At 42.9% G+C, this 22,428-nt stretch overlaps 1 protein-coding gene across 1 annotated transcript in view; it reads right to left on the bottom strand.

Moving 5' to 3' along the window:
- The window catches only part of ADAMTSL4 (ADAMTS like 4), a 189,411-nt gene that overhangs the window by 109,477 nt on the left and 57,506 nt on the right, over positions 1–22,428 (bottom strand). The window contains exons 2-5 of the mRNA XM_075330945.1: positions 20,939–21,005; positions 12,016–12,764; positions 8,202–9,258; positions 4,582–4,684 (exon numbers count right to left, since the gene is read on the bottom strand). Coding sequence (XP_075187060.1) covers positions 4,582–4,684; positions 8,202–9,258; positions 12,016–12,764; positions 20,939–21,004 — 1,975 coding nt within the window. The 5' untranslated portion in view covers position 21,005. The remainder of the gene's footprint in view (positions 1–4,581; positions 4,685–8,201; positions 9,259–12,015; positions 12,765–20,938; positions 21,006–22,428) is intronic.

Raw genomic sequence — 22,428 nt, 5'->3', positions numbered from 1 at the left:
AGATATTATACATAAGTGGTGCCTGACTCCTCAAACAGTTCATTGAGGTCAGGCAAAAGGTGCACTTTTTATGGTTTTTGGATCGGAAAATATTAAAGGACAGCTGCAGAATTTTCTGCCTGAAAACCTAGCAGTGCTTGGAATGCTGAGCTCTGTATAATCCCACCCACACCACTGATTGGTAGCTTTTTCCTGTACACTTTGCATAGGCAGAAAGCTGTGAATCGGTGTTAGGGGCAGAGCAGCAGAACTAGGAGGCACGAGACACCTAGTCCTGTAGTGATAATCTCGTGCTGATAAAACACATTGCACTGAAACAGGCTAAAAAATTCACACATCAATGGAATAAGCACATACATCATGCTGCTTTCAGATTACATAAAAAAAACTGCTAACAGATTTTTTTTTTAGGGGGAACTCGTAAAGGGGTCGGATATTCTTGCATATAATATGTAATAAAAACGACCTCTACTCTAGACACATTTTTGCAACCTTTATTATTAACTTCCAAAGAACGTTCAACTGTTCAAAGCCTTAACCCTGGAATAACAGAACTCAAAATATGCTTCAATTATAGACAACTTACCGGAGGTCACGAGTTCAGTGGGGTCAAAGGAGTAGAAGCACTTAGTATAAGGATAAGCTGGCTGGATTTAGCAGCCCTTGTATCTAGGAAAGTTCCCTGCTCTAAAATAGAAGTGTTGGAGGAGGCTACACGAGTGAGGAACGTGGTGTATCTAAAATGAACATCAGTGAGGTCAACACGCGCATAGTTCGGCAAACATATCAAAGACAAGTTGTTTGAAAGTCTCTGCCAGCCACAGAGCTCCAAGAACGTAAACTCTCTTTAACCACCTCTTCACCGACTAGGCCCGCTTTTGAATAGAACTATGAGAAGAGAGAAGTGTTAAAACTGAGAACTAAAGCCGGGAATATGACATTGGTAACTACCGAGTCCAATGACCAAGCAAAACAAGCCTAAATCAAGAGGGGACACTTGCCTAACTCAGCAGAACTTAGATAATTCGTGGATGAGAGACGTCAACTAGACCATTCCCAGGAAGAGGAAAAAGTTACGTTACGGCCTAACCTTAGTCCATAGGTCCTTACAGTACTTTTCTATAGTATGTGTAGGTGCTCTTTTTTCTATATGTTTTACAAATACATATAGGCTTTATCAATGGCGAAGTATGGGGGTGATGAAAGTGGTTGTTGCTCTGGGCACAGAGTTTCATGGCATTATCAAAGCCAAAGATACCCCATATCTCTGGACGAGCAGAACCTTCACTATATCGGCAAGACCTCATATACATTAGACTAACATCAGACAAACCCCCCGATATTGACTGGTTTGACCAACAGTCTACCCACCACAACTATCACTCGACAGATGTCAGGGGACTTCAGGAGCCCACATGTCCGACTTAAGCCTGCAATCCTTTTTTTTCTTTCCCAGACAGTAAGGTAAGATAGCTGCCGGCAGAAAGCATATGTGGGCTATAGGCCGCCTACTCCACCACTCACTGTCCTATAAGACGCAGCCTGCCATATGCTTATGGCCTAGAAAACTCAACCATTTTGGGGCAAGTGGCACAGTGACGTCATTGCATTTTACAGTCTGTGCCGGCCCAATCTGCCAGGGGAGAAAAGGACTCTGTCACGTAGACTAGGTGAATATAAACTTTTTGTGAGGATTGGAATAAGATGGCAGTATTACTCTTGGAAGGGCAGCTCAGGGGGCATGATATGTTTTAAAGGGGGCATTCAGAAGGCATTATTATTGTGTTAAGGTGGAGCTATCCTCACCTGGTCCCTGGCCTTTGGGTCATTTATGGCATAATGAAATATTTCCCTAGGAATGGGGACATACTGGGTACCACTTTCTAATAAACCCTTTAACTCGCTTCTTCATCGTGAGGATTGCCAGGGAATAAGTGTGCCATCAGTATTACAATCTCATCATGGGGCATAATTTTAAAGGATCAACCCATTATCCTAGTTCCTATTTTTGAAGAAGAGATGGCATTGACAACTGACAAAATTAGGCACTTATCCAATATAGCTGATAGGAAAACAGGTTGTGTTCTACTTAAGAATCCTGTACCTTTTGGTTGTCTCAACACCTTGGTCAACTAGGTTGGCACAGTTGGCTTTTGACCCATAAGCCCTTCAGCCAAAGAGGTGAGATTAGACACGGTACTTCTTCCATGATCTATATACAGTATAAGTCATTAACAGAGGTTGTCATTCTTAGAAATTCGGTACCTAGGACCAAAGAATTTTTACAGTAGGCCTAGTATCTTCTGCTTGCCTTTCAAACACCATATGTAGGGTTAATCGGGGCAGTGACACCTTGATGTCACACAGATGGCTTTTATGTCCCGTGCCTTTTAATGATGGGAGTATGTCAGGGAAAGTCTTTTGGTTCCATTATACCACAGGGAACAATACCGGATATTAGAGATTGAGGGGCATGAACCGCCAGAGGAAATGGAAACCTCCTGTAGCCTTGTTATATGTGGCATCCACTCTATACACGCAGCATGAGTCTTCCGTACTCTTCCCTGCATCCTTCCTGCTGTATTTCAGTTTCTCTCGTCACTTTCTCCATTCAACGCTCTGAACAGCAGGTTGGGCAGATGGTATCATTTCGTCGGTAGGGGAACTACAAATTGTAGCACCTCTTGAGAAGAGAATATTACACCTCTATTTTCTGGATCATACAATAAACAATGAAGGGGTTGTCTATCACTTAGATATTAAATTTTATGGAATAACGTCTCCTTGTGAAGGCCTCTCACAGGCAACTGATAGAGTTCTCTTAGACCTCCATCAGTAGCCACTCAAGCCGCCAAATAAGATGTCTTGAGTTGCACTGATGAAGGGCAAACATCCGGAAACATGTGCAGCAAATACAGAGTCTGTAAAATCCTACAGACGTGGCAAAACTCGTTAAAGGGTCAATACTGACTTTTAGGATTACTACCTTCAATAGGTGGCACTAGAGTTCAAGTCCTCAATATCCAATTAATGCTAATGATCTCTACACTCTGGCCTGTTTAATGTACAATAGGAGCTGCACACAACTAATGTTGTGCACCAGACCCCGACCTATCTTATATTGATGACCAATGTGATCAATATCTAAGTCCTGGGCAACCCCTTTAACTCTCTAAATTAACCAAATAAATCTCGAATGAAAACATATCCAAATAACTTTGGACACACAAGTAGGTCTTTAGCAGTTTGCCCATCAAAAATGAATTTCTTGACAGTCATATACTAATCACTTGAAAACTGAAGACTGGTGTTCAACCTATACCGAAAATGAACTGTTACTGACCAATCAATTTCTTGAAAAATGTCTCCTAATTTTTCATTGATGGTTGGTAAGGAGCCATTCCTAAGTTCTAGCCTACAAGACTTTAGCAAACCTGAGAACCAGTCCTATTGCCAGTTGATACTATAGATGTATACTTTTACTGATGTTGGCCGAACTTGCTGATATTGTGGTGAGTTAAGGGTCTGGCATGTCCGATTTTGGATTTCCTACCCTTTAGAGGTTCTCTCATAAAAACAAATAGGCACTCGGTAGCGGGAGCTCTCCTGTGTATGAAGGAGTTGGGAGAGATATGTGCCAGCCAAACCATCGCTTGGCCGATGACTAGCTATTGGGTATAGGGGCCATTCATTCTAGTAGACATGATCCAAATGCCCAATGCTAAGATCTCCCAACACTGGATGCCATATACCTTGGTTTTCCAGTCCCGATAAGGTTTCTCAACCCTGAGACTAAGGGGTACTTCTCACATAGCGAGATCGCTGCTGAGTCACAGGTCTTGTGATGTACCAGTGACCTCATCAGCGATCTCGCTGTGTGTGACACTAAGTAGCGACCTGGCCCCAGCTGTGAAATCACTGATTGTTACACACTGTTCTGGTTCACTTTTTGCTCGTTGGTCTCCCGCTGTGCAACACACATTGGTGTGTTTGACGGCGGGAAACCAACGAGCACTGAGTCTGTGTACGCTGGTAACCAGGGTAAATATCGGGTTATTAAGCAAAGCGCTTTGCTTGGTTACCCGATATTTACCCTGTTTACTAGCGAACACCGCTGGCTCCCTGCACACGTAGCCAGCGTAAATATCGGGTAACTAAGCAAAGTGCTTTGCTTAGTAACCCGATATGTACCCTGGCTACGTGTGCAGGGAGCCAGCGCTAAGCGGTGTATGCTGGTAAACAGGGTAAATATCGGGTAACCAAGCAAAGCGCTTTGCTTAGTTACCCGTTATTTACCCTGGTTCCAAAGCGCAGAGTCGCTGGTGGCTGGTCGCTGGTGAGATCTGCCTAATTGACAGCTCACCAGTGACCATGTAGCGACGTACCAGTGATCCTGAAAAAGTTATATCGTGGTCGGAATCGCTGGTACGTCGTTTAGTGAGACGGTACCCTAATGGGTTGACTGCTGTTAAATGACCTATGTTATAATACATGAGGCTATCAGGAATCTCGCTGATCTAGGTGTCTACTTTCTCACAGATAAGACAATGGCTTTATTGTACTGCAGTGAAACACCTTTACCTTCGGTGAATGCTTCCCACTGGTACAGACGACCCATGAACTCCTGGTTGTTAAAAGTTGAACATTGTAAAGTTCTTGCGTCAAGTTGACCTGCCGGACAGGACTGCAAACAAAAGAATAGATTTTATGTTCACAATGTCTTGTTTCTATCAGTAAAGACATCATACTTTGGTGACCGCACTCAAGAAACACAATTACAGCAGTCACTAAAAACTCAGACGTTATGTGACACATAAGTGGAAACCAAAGTGACACCAAGATTTTAAAACATTATCGAAATAAAGACCTCAACAGGTTATCATCAAAAATCAAATAGACCTGCCCATTGTGGTGCCAAGTTTTTACCCCGTAGAAAATAAGAGTCAATTTTTGGTTTCCATAAATGTTGGGGCCAGGACTTCAACTTTCTGTTGGCCAACAATGCGGTTCCTCTCGATGGAGAATTTTGGCACAGGTTTAGTATCAAAAGGGTGATGGACAAGCTGTGTCATCTTTCCTGGTCAAGGACATTTCTATATAGAATCCACAGGAATCTAAGAACTTTCTTGAAAAAGACTTAAAAGGAAGTTATCATCATAAATTGATCTATTGTTTATACCAGTTTTTTGTGTTAAATATTTTTATTATTTTTGGCAATGTTTTTTTTAAACATATCCCAATCTGTTTTAAAAATAAAAAATAGGACTTTTGCAATTCTCACAATGGCCTCTGGGGCTGTTTTAGACTGTAACTTCCTGTTGATTCAGGAAGTAGCACATGTACATTAGCAGCAATAGATAGACTCCACCTCTATCTTTTGTTTTAAAGTGTTTAATGTGCATGTGAAAAGGTCAATGTGAAGGGAAGGGGATCTGTGGCATTTTCTATTGTGAATTGGGGATCCTATGTAATCTTGCCTCTGATTATATGGAGTCTTGCTGTAAACTCTTCCTGAAAGGACAGGAATTATGAGTCTAAATAATTTGAAGACTAATCTGCCAAAATGGGCATGACCCCAATAAAAACTGAAGCTATGATGCTACCGTGCCTAATGGTCCCCACTAAAGTCAATCTAAAACATCACTACTGGTGGGATCGTCCATCAGTGTAATGTTGTATGGGGGACTCCCAACTCTTCCCCGACAGATGACGTCGGGAGAAAGAAGGACTTCCAATGGTTGATCCTTTTTTTCTCCGGGAACCAAGCACTCCTGTGTATAGAGGAGTCGAGGGAGATAGCTTTCATTCCAAAAACAGCTAACTAATGGGGGGCTTAGTTGATCTTGGGTGATGTCTTCTAATCACAACAATATATTGCAAATTGTAAGACCAACTGACCGTAAAGTCTTCCTAGGTTCACTATACAAATATAGGAATGGCACAATACCAAGGGAATCGGATTAGAGAAAGTTAGCAACTTCTTGAAAATTTGAGAGAACTCTCTAATTGCTGGGTAGGACAAAGCTTAATGGTCGGCCAAGGCACTGTCGCCGGACACAAGATCTGGGGATTACACCACCTATAAACCAGCCGATTTCTCACAACAACGAATCACAAACGGTGAAGCAGACGGCAGATATTTCCCAGCTAAGCCCTTGTGAGAGAGGCAAATGCAAACATGTCAAACATGAATTATAATTAGGTCTTGTTTGAACAATGCCGTGAGCCACTCGCAGTAGACGTATCCAGTTGCATTTCTACTGACTGTCACACAAATAGTAAAAATGTTTACAACAGGCCCACAAATGGGATATTTTAAGTCTGGAGCAGTCAGAACATGCACAAGATGGGACTCTTATTTCTCTGCGATTCACCCCACGCTGAATTTTAATACAATGATTTGCCAAATGCCAGTGTTCACGCCAATATGATGGGCTGGTGTAAGATGACTCCAGCAGGTAGACGTGGACATGCTAAGCTCTTTTTGAAACCCTCGTTGACTTTACATGTGGATAAACAATCATCTGTCAGTAGTAATGATCAAGATCTTGAAGGACTTAAGCCCACCTTATACATTAGATGACTGTCGGCGAAAACATTGTTCAACTGGAAACTATCTTCACCATTTATCCCATACTCAGTCAGGAGTGCTAGTTCGGCCGAGCGCACCTGTGCTCTCCTGTCACACTAGGTATGGGGAAGTACCAAGCGAAAGGGACGGGAAATCCCTAGGGAAAGGGAAAATGGTGACCCTTAACCACACCTACTGCTGGTCCAAGGGGTTCCTCACCACCCTGGATAGGTTCCACACCTATGCGCCGAGCCGGATACCTGACCCTAGGTATCCTAGTGCTGGGCCCTAAATAGAGAATGGATGGGATGAGCTTTTCGTCAACCTCACTAAACACTATAGAAGAAGGCAATCAGACGGAGAAATGAATGAACTACTTATCTACAGATAAAACGGTAGAAGTTCTGCTAAATTTTCAGCACAATGACACCACAGAGGAGTACAAGCCTCTTGCTTGCAACCAGAGCTTGAAGAAACTGAAAAATATCACCAGCACCAGTCCAAGGAAGGAAGGGGTATTTAAGCACCAAGAGAATACTGATGATCAGCATCTGGGTGCAAGGCGACCTCCTGCTGGGTCCAAAGGGGGAGAGATGAATCTAGCAGGAAAGCTACCTATACCAATGAATACTGACAGCAGGAAAAAAGGAAAGTCAGGGAGCATTCTGGCAGCTAAACACCTTCTATGGCCAGAAAACACTTGACTGTCACCCGTGACACACCCGTGACCTCTCCATTAGAGAGACACCAGAGAGTCCTGGTGGCAGCTTATCTTCCAGTGAACAAAGGATTGGCAGTTCAAAATCCAAAATGGCCACCGACATTCAGTTGTCTGGGTCCCCCATTTACATTAGATTTTTGGCCAAATGTGTAGGTAACGGCAGGTTCAGCTAACGATTTTCTGTGTCCTGCCTATTATCTGTTCTCTATATCATAAAATGATAAGACCTTCCCTTATTCCCCTACCATCAGCGATTTCGAATACATGTCACCGGGTAGCATAAAGGCCCCTATGAAAATATTATGGCCATCTGCTCAAAGCCCAAACAGTCAGTCAGAATTTGCTGACAGATGAGCAGTGGTAATTAAGAGGTGAGCAAAAGGTTTAGCAAGAGCCCAGACCAGAGTCCTTGTCAGTAGGCCAGGGAAGTGGAACTTCCTTGGCCATCATTCGAGTACCGACATACTGGGTGCCTCTTGTGATCAAGAAGTCATGAGGTCTTAGCATTGTGGGACTTCTTAGTCATCAAAAGATGAGCCCAGGATGTTTGAGTCTGAGTGCCGGCCAAGGAGCTTCCTTAACAGTGCCATATCAAGGCGTTTTGACATGGACTTTTGGCCAGGGGCCTGCAAATCTTTTGGCTCAACTCTACTGGGAATTAAAAATGTTGTGAATAAGGAAACTTTTAAATAGCTAAGATCTCCTGTAGTTCTACAAAACCGGATCTAAATCATCATAGGTGTCTATAATGATTGGAGTCCAGTTCTGGAGTTTTGTGGGAGGTCTATGAATTGTGACCCTAAAAAAACAGACCAAATTAAACAAAATCTAGAAATTCTTGTAGACCATAGATGGTTCATACTATCTGATTTTGTTATGTGAACTCTAGTAATTAAGATGGATGTTTACCTCTTGGGCGCATGACTTGTATTGCTTCTTTGGACCTGCACAGTGAAATTCTTCTTCTGTCCCGGGATTATATAGTGAAAGGGGAACATCAGAACCTTGATGATGGCTTTGCCTAGGTTCTTGTCCTCTTTCGAAGTTAAGGGATGGGTTTCTCCCCAGTGAGGTCCAAGCATCTACTTGCAAAGGTCTGGATGGGTGGTCTCTATAAATACTCGGATATGTCCTGCCACTATCTGTACCATGTCTATATGGACTTTGTCTTTGGCTTCGGGGTCTAGGACGGTGTGATGAATCGGATTTGTCACCATTTTGTTCATGTTCAACTACTTTATCACTGTTGGCATCAGAGGTTTGTGCTAACTGCTCATTGTGCTCTTTCTTTCCATTGAACGCTTGATGACTACTTAGAAGTTTTTTCATTACCACATCCATTCTCTGGCCATCTACTTTGGATTGCACTGGTTTAGGAGTTTTTGTCAATGGTGGTAGTTGAGTTGAAGATATCTTTTGTTCCAGTGTTGCACTATTCCCATTTTCAGAGGCATATAGTGGATCATCATCTTCTCTTTCTGTCCCAGGATCCCAAAGAGCATCCTGGAGATTTATGTCAGGTCTTTGATGGTTAAAAGATTGTCTTCCACCATCTCCTCCAGCAACAGACTCTTGTTCTGATGATTCTCCTTCAAGTTGTCTATGCTGAAAACCATTCAGAGCTGAAGAATTTCCATGTTTTTCTGGCCAAGAAGGTTGATGAGGCTGACTAGATCTCTTGGATTTTTTCGAAGATAGAGAACTCTTTTTCGAAGACACATCAAGGAAGTCAACAGCTTGAACTGGAGATTGACTGCCATGTTCTCCGAGGCTGTCTAATGGCTTTGGTGTTGCTGTTAAGCCCTTCTTTCGCTCTTTCCTTGGGCTAGCAGTCGTGCCAACGTTCACTAACTTGTGATGTCTCTTAAAACGTTGCGATTCATCTTTTTCGGTATGTAGGGGCAACGCAAATGGTACTTTTCCATAACCATATCTCCCAGGCTTTATGACATTTCTTACACGAGACCTATGGGAAAAAGGAATAAGAAATCAAGATTTAAGATCATTACTTCAGCGCCATTAATTACGCCTAGGTTCAAATATGATGTTCAGCTGATAACGATAATGAATGTGCATCACTTCTTCCGAAATGAAACCCATGAGTCAGAATGATGGCCATGTTATCATTTGACCAAAATAAAATGCAAAATCCCCTTTCACCTCATCCGTAATTCTTGGCACAAACTTCATGTTCGCAAAGGAAAACAGATTCCGTGAAGGAGCTGCCCATACAAGGAACTAAGAAAGCTGAAAGGATATTTAATTGCTCTCAGTATAGATAAAAAAAAAAGTGAAAAAGAAAATGAAGTCGAAATTTCCAGCCCGTACTTTAAATAAACAAGATTGTTATCCAAAGTCAGAATTGCTTTGGTTTCTCTGTAAAATCACATCTGCTGCATTAAAAACGTATTAAAAAGTCGAAGCTCTGAAAACCAATGTGTCACTGTAAAGCGGCCCACGTTTTATAGCCTGAAAGTACAGAATTGGAAAATAGGTTAACGCCAATAAATATGTTATTTATACCTTAAGACAGCTTAGCTGTAGATGTAGAGCTAGCACAAAGCCAAATGTAGTAGAGTAGATATTTTATACAAGATTTATTCTACGTGTGAACAGTCCTCGAGGATAATAAAAAAAGATCGAAGATATATTAAAAGGAAGATTTATCATGGAAAACCGTGGAAATCCGCTATAGCTAAAGGCTTAGATAAAAGGCAGAGGAGGACTCTAAAAATGTCTCTTAAGTCCTCCTTACACATTAGACTAGTGTCTGAACCGGCCGATACCTAGCGGTTAGGTCAACATTCAGTCTAATGTGTATGGTGGCCTTGGAAGATAATTGTTGGGGGAATTAAAAATTTGATATATCCGATTTTAGACTTTAGAGATAAGCTGTCACTAGAGATGTTGGGTAGCGGATCTCTTATGGAGAAGACATTAGCAATCGGAGAGATAGCAGACAGCTGAACGATCTGCCACACCATTACTCATCCGAAAGCTACATAATGTACATGGGGGGGCATTGGCGTAACTTAAAGCTTGTAGCCCACAATTCAAAACCTCAGACGGGGCCACTTTCTCCATTCAACCTTTTGAAGAGCAGATTGGACAGATGGTATCATTTAGTCGGTAGGGGAACTACAAATTGTAGCAGCTCTTGAGAAGAGAATATTACACCTCTATTTTCTGGACTATCACTGATCTTTAATAGTATTGCTCTTATCATCTGGGCCATAAGTACTTTTTTGGCCTTTCCAGACTCCCGGACTCACCCATTATAGTGAGACCCCTGATGGGGGGGAGTTTACTCTTCCATTTGACATCCCATGTCAGAGCATGTCTTGAAGGGGTTGCATCATAAGGACAGTCTTTGTCCCCACATCTTTATATATGGTATAGGACAGTGATGGCCAACCTTTTGAGCTTGGCGTGTCAAAATTTGTAAAAAAAACGAGCATAACTTGGGTGGTATGTCACTTCTTAAAAAATCCATAATTTTATGATATTTGTAGCTCTAATAAAAAAGTAATCTGATAATGACTGCTGGGGGGAGGGAGAGAGGAGATAATGACTGCTCGGGGGAGACGAGATAATGATTTTTGATTTCCACCGTCGCGCACAGGAACTCTCTGCAGAGCTTCACCATAGACAGCCGCCGGCCAATCAGAGGCCAGCAGGTGAAAACGTACAACAATGTCACCTGCTGGCCTCTGATTGGCCGGTGGCTGCCTTTGGTGAAGCTCTGCAGAGAGTTCCTGTGTGCAGAGGTGGAAATCAAATCAAAAATCTGAAGTAAAGCGCAGATGGCTGTGGCCCCCGGCATAGGGCCACGATTGTCATGGGACCTGCGGGCCGAAATAAGCTCAGGGGCCACGTGTTTGACACCCCTGGATTAGAGAGAAGCAAGTTACATACAGTGTGGTACATAAGCACGCCTCACTCAGGACCCTGATTAAAGGTACAGAACACAAATTACTGGCTGCTATATCCCGATGAATAAGACAAGCTGCGGCCGCCAGTCATGCGGCCGCCAGTGACTTAAATAGAATTGTTTGTGCGGCCCCACTGGGTTGGTAATTTTGGAACAGTTTAACCGCACATGCAGTTCTAGTTAAATCACCGGCAACCGTGGCTTGTCTTATCTTATCTTGTCTTGTCCTGATCGGGATGCGGCTGCCTGCCCCTGCCGTGCGTGTTGGCAAAAATGGCTTGGCGTGCCACCACTGCCATAGGAGGTTTTCCCTCAGTTGAGTAATTTCCCCTACATCTGGCCTGCCCTTATTTTGCCTAAATTTCCATACATTTTTTGTAAACGCTCAACTCTAATGACTATGAATTTTAAATAAAGGCTATTCAGATGTTTAACCTTTGGGACTACTTTTGGGTTTGTTCAGTCGTGGTTGTCAAATGTAAAACTCAAAAGACCCTCAACAAAGATCAAACTAGGTCTCCTAGTAATCTAAGATATAAAAAGTATTCATACTCTGTTGTACTTGGGCAAATTTCAAGACAGGTTAGTTCTGCATAATATCTTACCACCTAAAAGCAAAGGCTATTGGACCAACTAAGCCTCGGACACCTCTTTCTAAAGGTAGCATTGTGGCTGCATTGACTTTCTCTACGGTATTGATACCATTGTCAGATGCTAGAAGTCTTTGACATGACTATTCTTTCCTTAGTTTGGGCACATTCCTAACTCTCTTTTTTATCATGAGTTTCCTACCTTCGTGAAAAGCGAGACTCCTTAGTGGGAGATAAAGGTGGCAGTGCTCTTCCCGGGTTGGTGTCTTCCCAGCTGTCAGGTTTCAGAAGAGGGATGGAATCTGGAAAGAAGGGCCATGGCTGGGAGGAGTCATCCACACGCGAGTTGTTCCTTCTACTATATGGGACGTCCTGCTGGGGTTTTCTATGAATGGTTATGGTATCAGAAGCACGTAGTGCATCTTGCCTGAGTGGCACGTCCAGGGGTGATGGCTGCCAAAGTGTTTCTGAGGGCTGAGGCACTGTCCGTCCTCGGTTAGATGCTTGTCTGTGATAAGGAGGTTGATCCCGTCTAGGAAATGATTGCTGGGACCCACCAGCAAATGTTTCTTCTCTAGCATTGCGATTAAATTGATTATGTCGACTAGGCGGAGGATTTCTTGGTAAATAAGACTCCATGAATGGAGCCGCAATCTCCCTTTCTCTATGAAGAGGGTACGATGGCCTGGCGGGCCCCATAGAGTAAATATTGTCTCTCTCATCTCGAAAAGATGGCTCTTGATGTGGCTGAATGCTGTGAGGGTTTGGCTCCGGCCTTGATACCCAAGGAACTTGTTGATATGGAGACAAGCAAGTACGACTTCTTTCGATGACTCCTTGGCCACAGGTCTGTGAACATGAGGACCATGTTCCCCAGGAGCCCCATGTTCCAGCTAATTTATTCTCCACCAGGTCATCTTCTAAAGTTTGTCGAGATCTCCGATGAGATACCTGTGAAGCATAGAGACACAAGGAAAGCTATGAGATGGTCCATTATATCTAAACACATTACGTAATAAGTTGCTAACCCTATATCAGAAGTGGTTCATTTTCCTACAATTTTAGTAACGTAGTATCAGTCCAGATCTTTACAAGATCTTCTAAAAGTCCCGGAGGATGGAATTTCTCTAGCAAAAGGCGGTCACGTCTACACCAACACATATTGTTCTCATATATCTTCTACAACTTGTGTTAGATGGAAATATACCATATGGATGGAAAAAGCTACTCATCCATGTAATAACTTCCTTTCAAAGATGATGAGAAAAGCATATAATAGATGTCAGCTCCCCATAAACTTTATTGCAACCTCTTCATAAACAACTCCCATGTCCCATGGACGCCAATATTCCCCAGACACATTACAATGGCATGATCCATCCAAATCCCGACACGGCATTCTACGTTCCCCTACAGACCAAGTGAATTTCCATTCTAACTAAACTTTTGATCTTGATTGTGTGAAGCACAAACAGATAGTAGTTTATTAAATCTTTCAGATTTATGTGAGGGGAACACAATAGGCCTGCGCTCTTCGTTGACTTTGCGTGACCTATGAAGGCTGTGATCAGTATCTTCTATAAAGGGGCTGCTTTACAATGGCTTGTTGCGGAAGAGGAGTGAATTTTGCCAAGTCAGAAATAGCTTCACATTCTCCTCTGTAACAATGGTATGTGCTGGCACTGGGATTCCTGACTATTATGGTCAGCCATTCATCATGAGCTGCCACCTGAAAGCAATCTGGACCCTCCATCCACTGGGTGACAGATATACATAACATCTTCAAGGTGGAAGCAAACTGGAGAGGCCAAATTCTAATTGTGAATCTCGATGCAAAGTGTGTATTAGGGCTATCCAAACCATAACTTGCAATGGCTTTCAAACAGCAAAAAAATAAGTTAGAACTCTGACGAACTACCACTAGGTGTCACCAGATGCAACTAGTGACGGGAAAGTAAAAAAAACCGGAGGTCAGACTCAGGAGCCAGGAGGTCATGAATGGAACACAGGGATGAAGCAGAACCGAGGTCAGGGTACAAGCCGGAAGTCAGAAGCCAGGAAATCACGTAAGGTACACTGGGGAAAAGTGAAGCCGAGGTCAGGGTACAAGCCACAGGTCAAAAGCCAGGGAACAACGACAGAGTCAGGGAAATGGGAGGAGAGGGGTAACAACAGGTCCTGGGTAGGAGGACAAAATCAAAGCACATACGGTAGCCAGAGCACTTACTGCAGGCAGGAACTACGACTGGCAGTGTTCCAGGCGAGGTTGTTCCTTAATGAAGCAGCGCAATCACCTGGAAAGTGGCCCTTCCCAACACCAGCGCAGGAACCAAGGATGGGAACCACCCATCCACCAGCGCAAAATACAAAACAGAACATCGGCTCTGTTGGAGAGCAGAACACCACGGATAAAAAACATGACAAGAACACTCATACGTAAAGTCTTAAAGAAATTGCCTGCTTTGGATAATCACTTCTTGTGACAAGAAGAACAATTACCAATGAGCAAATTGGTTCAAAGCAAACTGAATTCATGATGAATTTTTAGAAATTCGCAAAATTTGTCATCCACTAATGTAGCTGCCACCATTCTATACATTGCAGAAGATTGATTTGCTCAAAGGAGGAGCACATGACCTTGGGTGGGCTTCCCCATAATTCTCAGCAGCTATCATATTACAGAATATAGTGTTGATATGGAGACAAGCAAGTATGACTTATTTCGATGACTCCTTGGCCACAAGTCTGTAACCATGTGGACCATGTTCCCCAGGAGCCCCATGTTCCAGCTATTTTATTCAGAAGGAACTATCATAGTCCATATAAAAGCAAAGGAAGGGAATGTAGCAGCCAATATGGGATGAATCTGGACAATGAGAGAACGTCACAGCTCACAGCTTATCCATACAACACTGAAGAAACTGTATATTCAGCTTTTGACAGCACATCAGCGAAGATTAGAGTGTGAAAAAAACAATTAGTGTCTTACTCATTTTTCAGACAATTGGAGGCTGTGGAGTACTTTCAAAGCTAATTTCCTGGGAAAATTCAGCAAAGCAGGCAAATTTGAAAAGATTTGCTCATCTCTAGAGACAATGATATGGTCAAATCCTGGGACCTTCAATGATCAGCTCTGATCTTTGTGGAAGCCCAGCAGTAGGTGTTCAATTTATCTGTACAGCCACCACAGGAGATGTCAAGAACTACACAGTGCCTACTCAAATCACTGGGTGGGCCGGAATGAGACCGGTCTTTCACAGAAAGAGATGCCTTTTATTACTTCTTCCAACTCTAGTAAAGAGATAAGGAATTCCCTCGCGTCAATCATGGATCTTCCAAACTAAGCAATGTTTTTAAGGGTCTCTTTGGCCATTTTTAGCCAATACTGGGCAACACCTACAAAAGATGGTTACTTCAGGGTCATTAGTGTTTTTTCCCAGCTCTAAGAACCCGTAGAACTTATTAACTGATTGGAATCCATAACATGTCAGTAGACACATTACCTGTACCCGGCGCACAGTTGCTTCGGTTGGGAAAACATTACTAGCTTTTCATCTTCATTGAAGCATGATTCCCCCATAACGGAGGTTTTAAATAAAAGCAAAGACAGCATATTCTGGCATTTTTAGTTTACGTAAAAGTCCCAATTCTGATGTGATCGGTGGAAGAACTTTGCAAATCGTAAATTTCCCAACATCGCCATCAAACAAGGAAAGCATTAAATGGTTCCTGTCAAAATTATATAATTATTGGATGTTAGGTCTACCAGAGATCTCTGTAGTCTCTTTTTGCACTGAGTAAAGATCTAACGCAAAAGTCCTAAATTGAAAATTGGTTTTCCAGATCCCTATTTACACTCCCTTTGGTGCTATGATCCCAAAATCTAGGGCTACTTTTTGATTGATGACCACCACTCCTGTGCAATGAACCTTTGCGATACTCTTTAAATTCATCCAGACTACGGGATGTTGTTTGACCACAGAGTCATGTAAAACTTGTAACAAATCCAACACCTCTTCCCAATTTTCACATCTAAGACCTTCAAGGAAACCTCCAATGAATCACACAATGGAGAGCTTTAGCCCTTTGATGAGGAGGAGTAATTTACTGGTGTGGAAGAGTGGCTAATGGTTCCTGCATGTTACCGAGTCTTACGGCAATGAAAACCATCCTACAGTCTATAATATGAGTCAGGTTTCTGCAAGTCCTGGGGCGTTGGGATGACAATATTAGTTTTACTAGTCCATCAACCATACATTGATCACAGGGGCAGGTTGACCAGTAGTCTTCTTATGGCATGAGTAGAAACCATCAAAGACAAAGATAAAAGATTATAACAATTTAACAGGAATCAGATGTCAAAAGTTAACTATGAAAACGACCAAAGTATTCTAGATTCTTAACTTGTGTGCGATACAAATATTTTATTTTTTTATTGTATTTTCTAAGATAACTTTTTTAAACTTTTTTAGCTGCAACCTTTTTTGTACTCCTAATGTACCTGTTCATATCTTAAGTGTCCTTTATACCTTTTCTCTACACTCAAGATCTCCTCAGATGAGTGGCTTGAGATGACCTACATTACTCATCATCCATGAGAGTAAGAGCCTAACAGATCATCCTGTGTTACTTATCTCGAGCCAAGAGAAAATGTAAGGGGAAAGACACAACTATATAAGTTAATAAATCACAATATGCACCGGACTGGAATCTCTAAAGGCCCAAATTTGATGAAAGTTGGCATTACCAAACTAACAATGCCGGGGAAATGAGGGTTGTATAAGGAGATAAGTGGTTAATTCAAAGGTGCGAAGGGAGGAGACCAGGATAGATGAATAAGTAGTTTATAAATCTACGCATTTCGAAGCTAAGGCCTGTTCTTTAGGACTTAAACTGCAAAAATAGGAGGATCAGAGAACTGGTGTCACACAGAGTCATGGCTGTGCCACGGAGGGACTTGGGTGAACCCAGGGGAACCTATACTGCCCTAAAGCTGTGTCCCCTGTGCTCACCCTAACCCTGGAGATACCCTTGATGGTAGGGTGGTCCAGGTCACCACCTAAGGCCCTATCTTCTGTCCTCGACCCTGATCTTATGACCCCTCCTCCACAACCCACCACCCGGGGGAAGGGGCAAGAACAGATGTCACCACCAACGAATATGGACAAACAGGGGTAACAACAACAACAAAACCTATTTGTACACTTGGCAACCACACACAAAGGAGCCACAAAAGGTGCACAAGGGGAGACAACATAAAAGGTGGGAATAAACAGACTACTGGGGAACTTCCAAACCAGACCAAACTTCCAAACCAGCTCCTTCCACCTCCTGGCCAAGCTTCCTAATAATAGAAAATAATTGGCACCCTAGAGGGTATATATAGAACCTGGGTGTAGTCCCCACTGGAAACACCTGACCAGGAGTCAGGCTCTGCTGGAATTAACCCTCTCCTATTCAAAGGAAAGGGAATTCATTTAATCTGCAGAGTCCCACAAGACAAAGTGAGACTCTGACCCAGAACATGTCACCAAACTCCGCAACAGGGAAAAGGCCATGACAGGCAGCATCAGATGCTGTTTACACTACAGATTTTGACACTCCACACTATGGTTTCTCTGGTGTTTCTGAGTTACACAGGCAGGCTCAGGCATCAATCAACAAGAGTTAACCTCTGCTAGCCTGCTGGTTACCTCTGGGATCACATGTTGTGGGAAACCTATCACATTTACTTCCCACCATTTTAAAGTGGTGGAATCTGTCTTCCCATGCCGACTATAGTTTGTTGCTGTGTTGATCTGTGTGCTGTTGTGTCCCAGTCCTGCTGGTGATTATATTGCGTGGTGCTTGGAGTTGTTGTGGAGTTCACCCGTCGTCATGTTGTTTCCTCCCTGATCTTATTTTTCTGTGCTATGAAATAGAGTTTTGGTTTCCCCTGTTTGTCTCTCTGTTGGTTTTATCCCACTCCTGCCCCAGCCCTCCCCTAGGGTTGGGGTGAGGGGGTATAAGATCAGACTGGTCAGGAGCAACGTCAGGTTGGCGGCTCCGACATCTTCATCTTCACAGGTAACTCTAACATAAGGGATAGCTAGGGCCTCTCCACTCTGAGGGCTAGTCTAGGAACCCTGATATCTTGCTCTTCACGGTTATCATGACAGTTGGATTTCAACGGCTAATACTTAAGTTTTCAGAGGGAGATAATCCACCATCAGAGGATGGTGACAGCGTTTTTCTCCTCTCTCCCATTTGAAAACAGATGAACTCTTGCCTGAGCCCAGTGTCCATGTGTATGAAGGAGTCAAGAGAGATGACGGTCTGCTGCATGACTCGATTATGTCCTAACAGGAACTCTCACTGGTACATTTATTAAACCTGTTGATTTCTAACGGATTGGTCATCCATCTAATTTATATAGGGATCCTCAGACTCTCTTTCAATGAAAGAAAAAAGAATAGGGCATGTTAACTTTCAACATGCCTGATCGCTTTGTCCTTTTTGAAGCTAAGTGTCCGATAGTGTCCTCTCCATTGAAAACAGATGCAGTATTGCTTGAGCTTGGATGTGTACTGGGTTGGTATAAAATGTACCAGTCATACTCACCTAGAGTAAGGACCTGGTTACCTAATATCTTTGGGGTTCACAGCAAGAACTACAACGCCGCCAGTGCCAATACAGTAACACTAGTGTGAAGCTGGCCTAACCGATCCCATACACAATGTTGTTTCAGCTGATCGTTTGGCAAACAACTATCTCTCCAAACTTCTCCATATCTGGGAGCTCTTCTGTGTTCTTTAATAGATAGACCCTGTCAGACTCCTCTTGATGAGAACAAAAGGATCAGCAGTCCATTGTTATGAGAAGATGTTGGAGTACAGTTGGGAAATACTAACGCACATTGGACTGTCGACCGATGCCGCTGATATAAGTGAGCTTGGGCCGATGTTAGTCTAATGTGTATGGGGGGGGCCTTAAGACACAAAGGCCTTGATTCATCAAGACCAGTGTTTTTCATGCTGGTCTGTTTTAATAAGGTGGTGGGGTGTAGTGCAAGACACCTGATCCAGTAAGGGTACCGTCACACTTTAGCGACGCAGCAGCGATCCCACCAGCGATCTGACCTGGTCAGGATCGCTGCTGCGTCGCTGCATGGTCGCTGGTGAGCTGTCAAACAGGCAGATCTCACCAGCGACCAGTGACCAGCCCCCAGCCAGCAGCGACGCGTGGAAGCGACGCTGCGCTTGCACGGAGCCGGCGTCTGGAAGCTGCGGACACTGGTAACTAAGGTAAACATCGGGTATGGTTACCCGATGTTTACCTTAGTTACCAGCACACACCGCTTAGCTTAGCGTGTGCAGGGAGCAGGAGCCGGCACTGGCAGCGTGAGAGCTGCGGAGGCTGGTAACGCAGGTAAATATCGGGTAACCACCTTGGTTACCCGATGTTTACCTTGGTTACAGCTTACCGCAGGCTGTCAGACGCCGGCTCCTGCTCCCTTCACATTCAGGATTGTTGCTCTCTCGCTGTCACACACAGCGATGTGTGCTTATCAGCGGGAGAGCAACAATAAAAAAACGAACCAGCACTGTGTGTAACGAGCAGCGATCTCACAGCAGGGGCCAGATCACTGCTCAGTGTCACACACAGCGAGATCGCTAATGAGGTCACAAAAAACGTGACTCAGCAGCGATCTCAGTAGCGATCTCGCTGTGTGTGAAGTACCCCTAAGAGGCACACGCTTCTTAAAGAATCAGGCAAGGTGTGAAGTGGAGCCTGGAGTAAGATTTTGAGAGTAAAGAACATGAGTTGTGGTCACCACACCCCATCATGCCCCTATCATTCCCTAGGTCAATCCCACTTTGTCAGAGCTGAGAAAAAATGTTCTGAACTTAAGGTCACAACATTTTTGAGCAGCCTCTCATTGAGCAAAGATTTTTTTTTGTTTTTTGTTTTAAAGCTTTTTACACCAGAATTCGAGCGGAAAAGCTTTGATGGATTGGGTTCAAAGTATAAAAACATATAAAAAATATATAAAACCTACCTAAAAAAAATCACATTGCCTTTACCGATATTTAACTAATTGCTTTTTATCTGATCATGCTTTAATATCAGTGAGAAAAAAAACCCTTATTTTTTGGGATGCTGTCCTGGTCATCTTTAAGACATCCGTATGATCTTGGGGTGGTCAGCGGGAGTTATATTGTTCCATATCTCCTGCACATTGGATTAAATGCACATATTCAAGTTTGTCCCTTAGCCCAGCAGGAGTTAGGAAGAGATAAAACTGTAGTTATTGAGAATATTCATCCAGCAAGTCAACCGTTCCCTAAACAAGGAGAAGACTTAAATTAGCTCCAACCTCATCACCAACGCATGACTTGTCAAGCTTCGAGTACAATGAAGTTTCCTGCTGGGGATGTAAATAAGTCGAGGATCTAAAGACTCATCAGTAAGTGTAATACAATATCTGGGTTAAAGCAGAAGAACAAAGGCCAACCACCGAATGCTTGGAATTTGGCAAGACGTCAGGAACTACATTCCACGATGACCAAGACTGCGGAGAATTAGGCAACATAACCTGAGACAATTAAAGAATATGGTCAGGAGATGATAAAAAAAATTATACAAGGTTTTGTTGACATAGAATTGGTTTTCTTAGAAATTAGATATCTGTCTAAGTGCAACATGGATTTGTAGATAGATTTTGTTATGTTTTAGGCCCTATAATTCTGAGCAGATCGGTGGGTGTCAATAGAAGATTGCTTGGTATCTTGGTTCGAAGACCCCACCGATTGCTCAAAATATCTCATAGAAATGTGCAGCTCAGGAGAAGGGAGCACATAGTTTCTGCCAGAGCGTGGACATATAGCTGAGTATGGATTCAGGAGTAAATCATAGGCTTTGTATTTCACCCCGTCTCCTGAGCGAAGAGATCTTTTGAGCGAGTAATCAATGGAGGCCTCAGAACCCGGACACCCACTGATCTTCTACTGATGACCTAGCATGATGTCCTTTAAGAGATTTAGAGAATCAATGAGACACCACAAAACATAAACTGAGCATGGCTGATACTGCCTCGATGACAAATCCAAGGTGAGGGAACCAACTCATGTCAACGTCAAACTCACTTTTTCAGTTCCATGGCAGAGATGAAGGATCAACAGGTGAATGAACAAGGATTTTAAGCTTGACATCCTATGGAAATAAAGAAAAGACAGTATTACTTAAAAGGGACTTTACCACAATCCCCAAATTCAGGACTGTACTCCATTCTAGAAAAGGTGTTGCGCAAACTATTTTGGTCAAGGGGTTTCACGTCTAGGACTCAAACCTCTTGGTAGGTTGGTGTTCCCCTTGTCTCCTATTTGGCACTCCAGAGGAATAGACTATGAATGTAGCTCTCTGAATTGCAGTTTTAGAAACATTTCACAAACGTTTGAGCATATCGCACATAGATTCCTCACCACCTCAGCTATTTTTTTCTGGTGAACCAAACAGGGGTCAAGGAACCTATTGTTCCCATATATGCTTACTCCTACAAGACATCAAAGAGGTTTCTGAGAAGTCAACTATACTGATGTACCTTTATAGCACAAACTATCCTGTTAGACCTTTATTTCATCATTTCCATGGATTGTTGAGTCTCCTCCATGTTAACCACATAAAGCGTTAGGGTTCTCTCCAGTTTTCTGCAGTGTATAACCCACCCTGTAGGAATTGGCAGAGTTGCGTGCAACCAAGAGTTGGAGTTGACTTTCATCACACAGCAAACATCTAAGCTGATCAGCAATTTTGACCTAGTTGTTGGTACGAAAACAACATGTGCTTGGATCCCTTACAGTCAATGACATAACCCTAAGGAAGAAGCCATAAAAAAAGCACATCCGTAAATGACGGATGATGGGCAATAGATATAGTACAAAGGGAATGGCAAAGAAATGAGGAGAAAAGCACATCTACGGCCTGAGTCATTGCTGAAATGCTATGGTTTAACATTTGGCAAAGTTACTGTCTTTCCACAATCCAAAAATAGTAAAATGCAAGTCTGGGCATTGATTAAAAAATGATAATATTAGATATTATGCACTTATTTAGCAAAATGTAAGGCTAAACTAACCAAGGTAGGTCAAGGCCTAGACCAAGACAACCCATGAGGTTCAACACAAGACAGATGACTTCTCCTTAGGTCTATTACATGCTGACGTACTTACTGATGGCTATGTATCCAGATCTTTTATATAACTTTAATATATATGGTTTGTACAGTATTATATTTGTAATCTGAGCCTCTTCTCCCTGAACTGTCACAAGTCCCATTTGCCCCACCTTTGCGTGCGTACAAGACCGAAAAGTGGAACTGAATAGGAAATGTCAACATATGGGATGGTCACTCCCTGTCTTTTTTCGGACAAAACTTTGTGAAACCTGAGTAAGCAGATTTATTTGTCACAGACCACTCATAAAATGTTACAACACAAAGTTCTAATAATGCAGAAGTACAAAAAATCCAAACAATAGAAAGAGCCAATTATTTTTTATAGGACCAAGAATTCATGGCATAAATGGCCGTTGCCTCTTCAGCAAGGAAAATAACAGGAATAAGTGCCACCTATTGGAA

Source organism: Anomaloglossus baeobatrachus, chromosome 12 (genome assembly GCF_048569485.1).
Source record: "Anomaloglossus baeobatrachus isolate aAnoBae1 chromosome 12, aAnoBae1.hap1, whole genome shotgun sequence".
Classification (NCBI taxonomy): domain Eukaryota; kingdom Metazoa; phylum Chordata; class Amphibia; order Anura; family Aromobatidae; genus Anomaloglossus; species Anomaloglossus baeobatrachus.
This window is presented reverse-complemented; position numbering and strand designations above follow the sequence as displayed.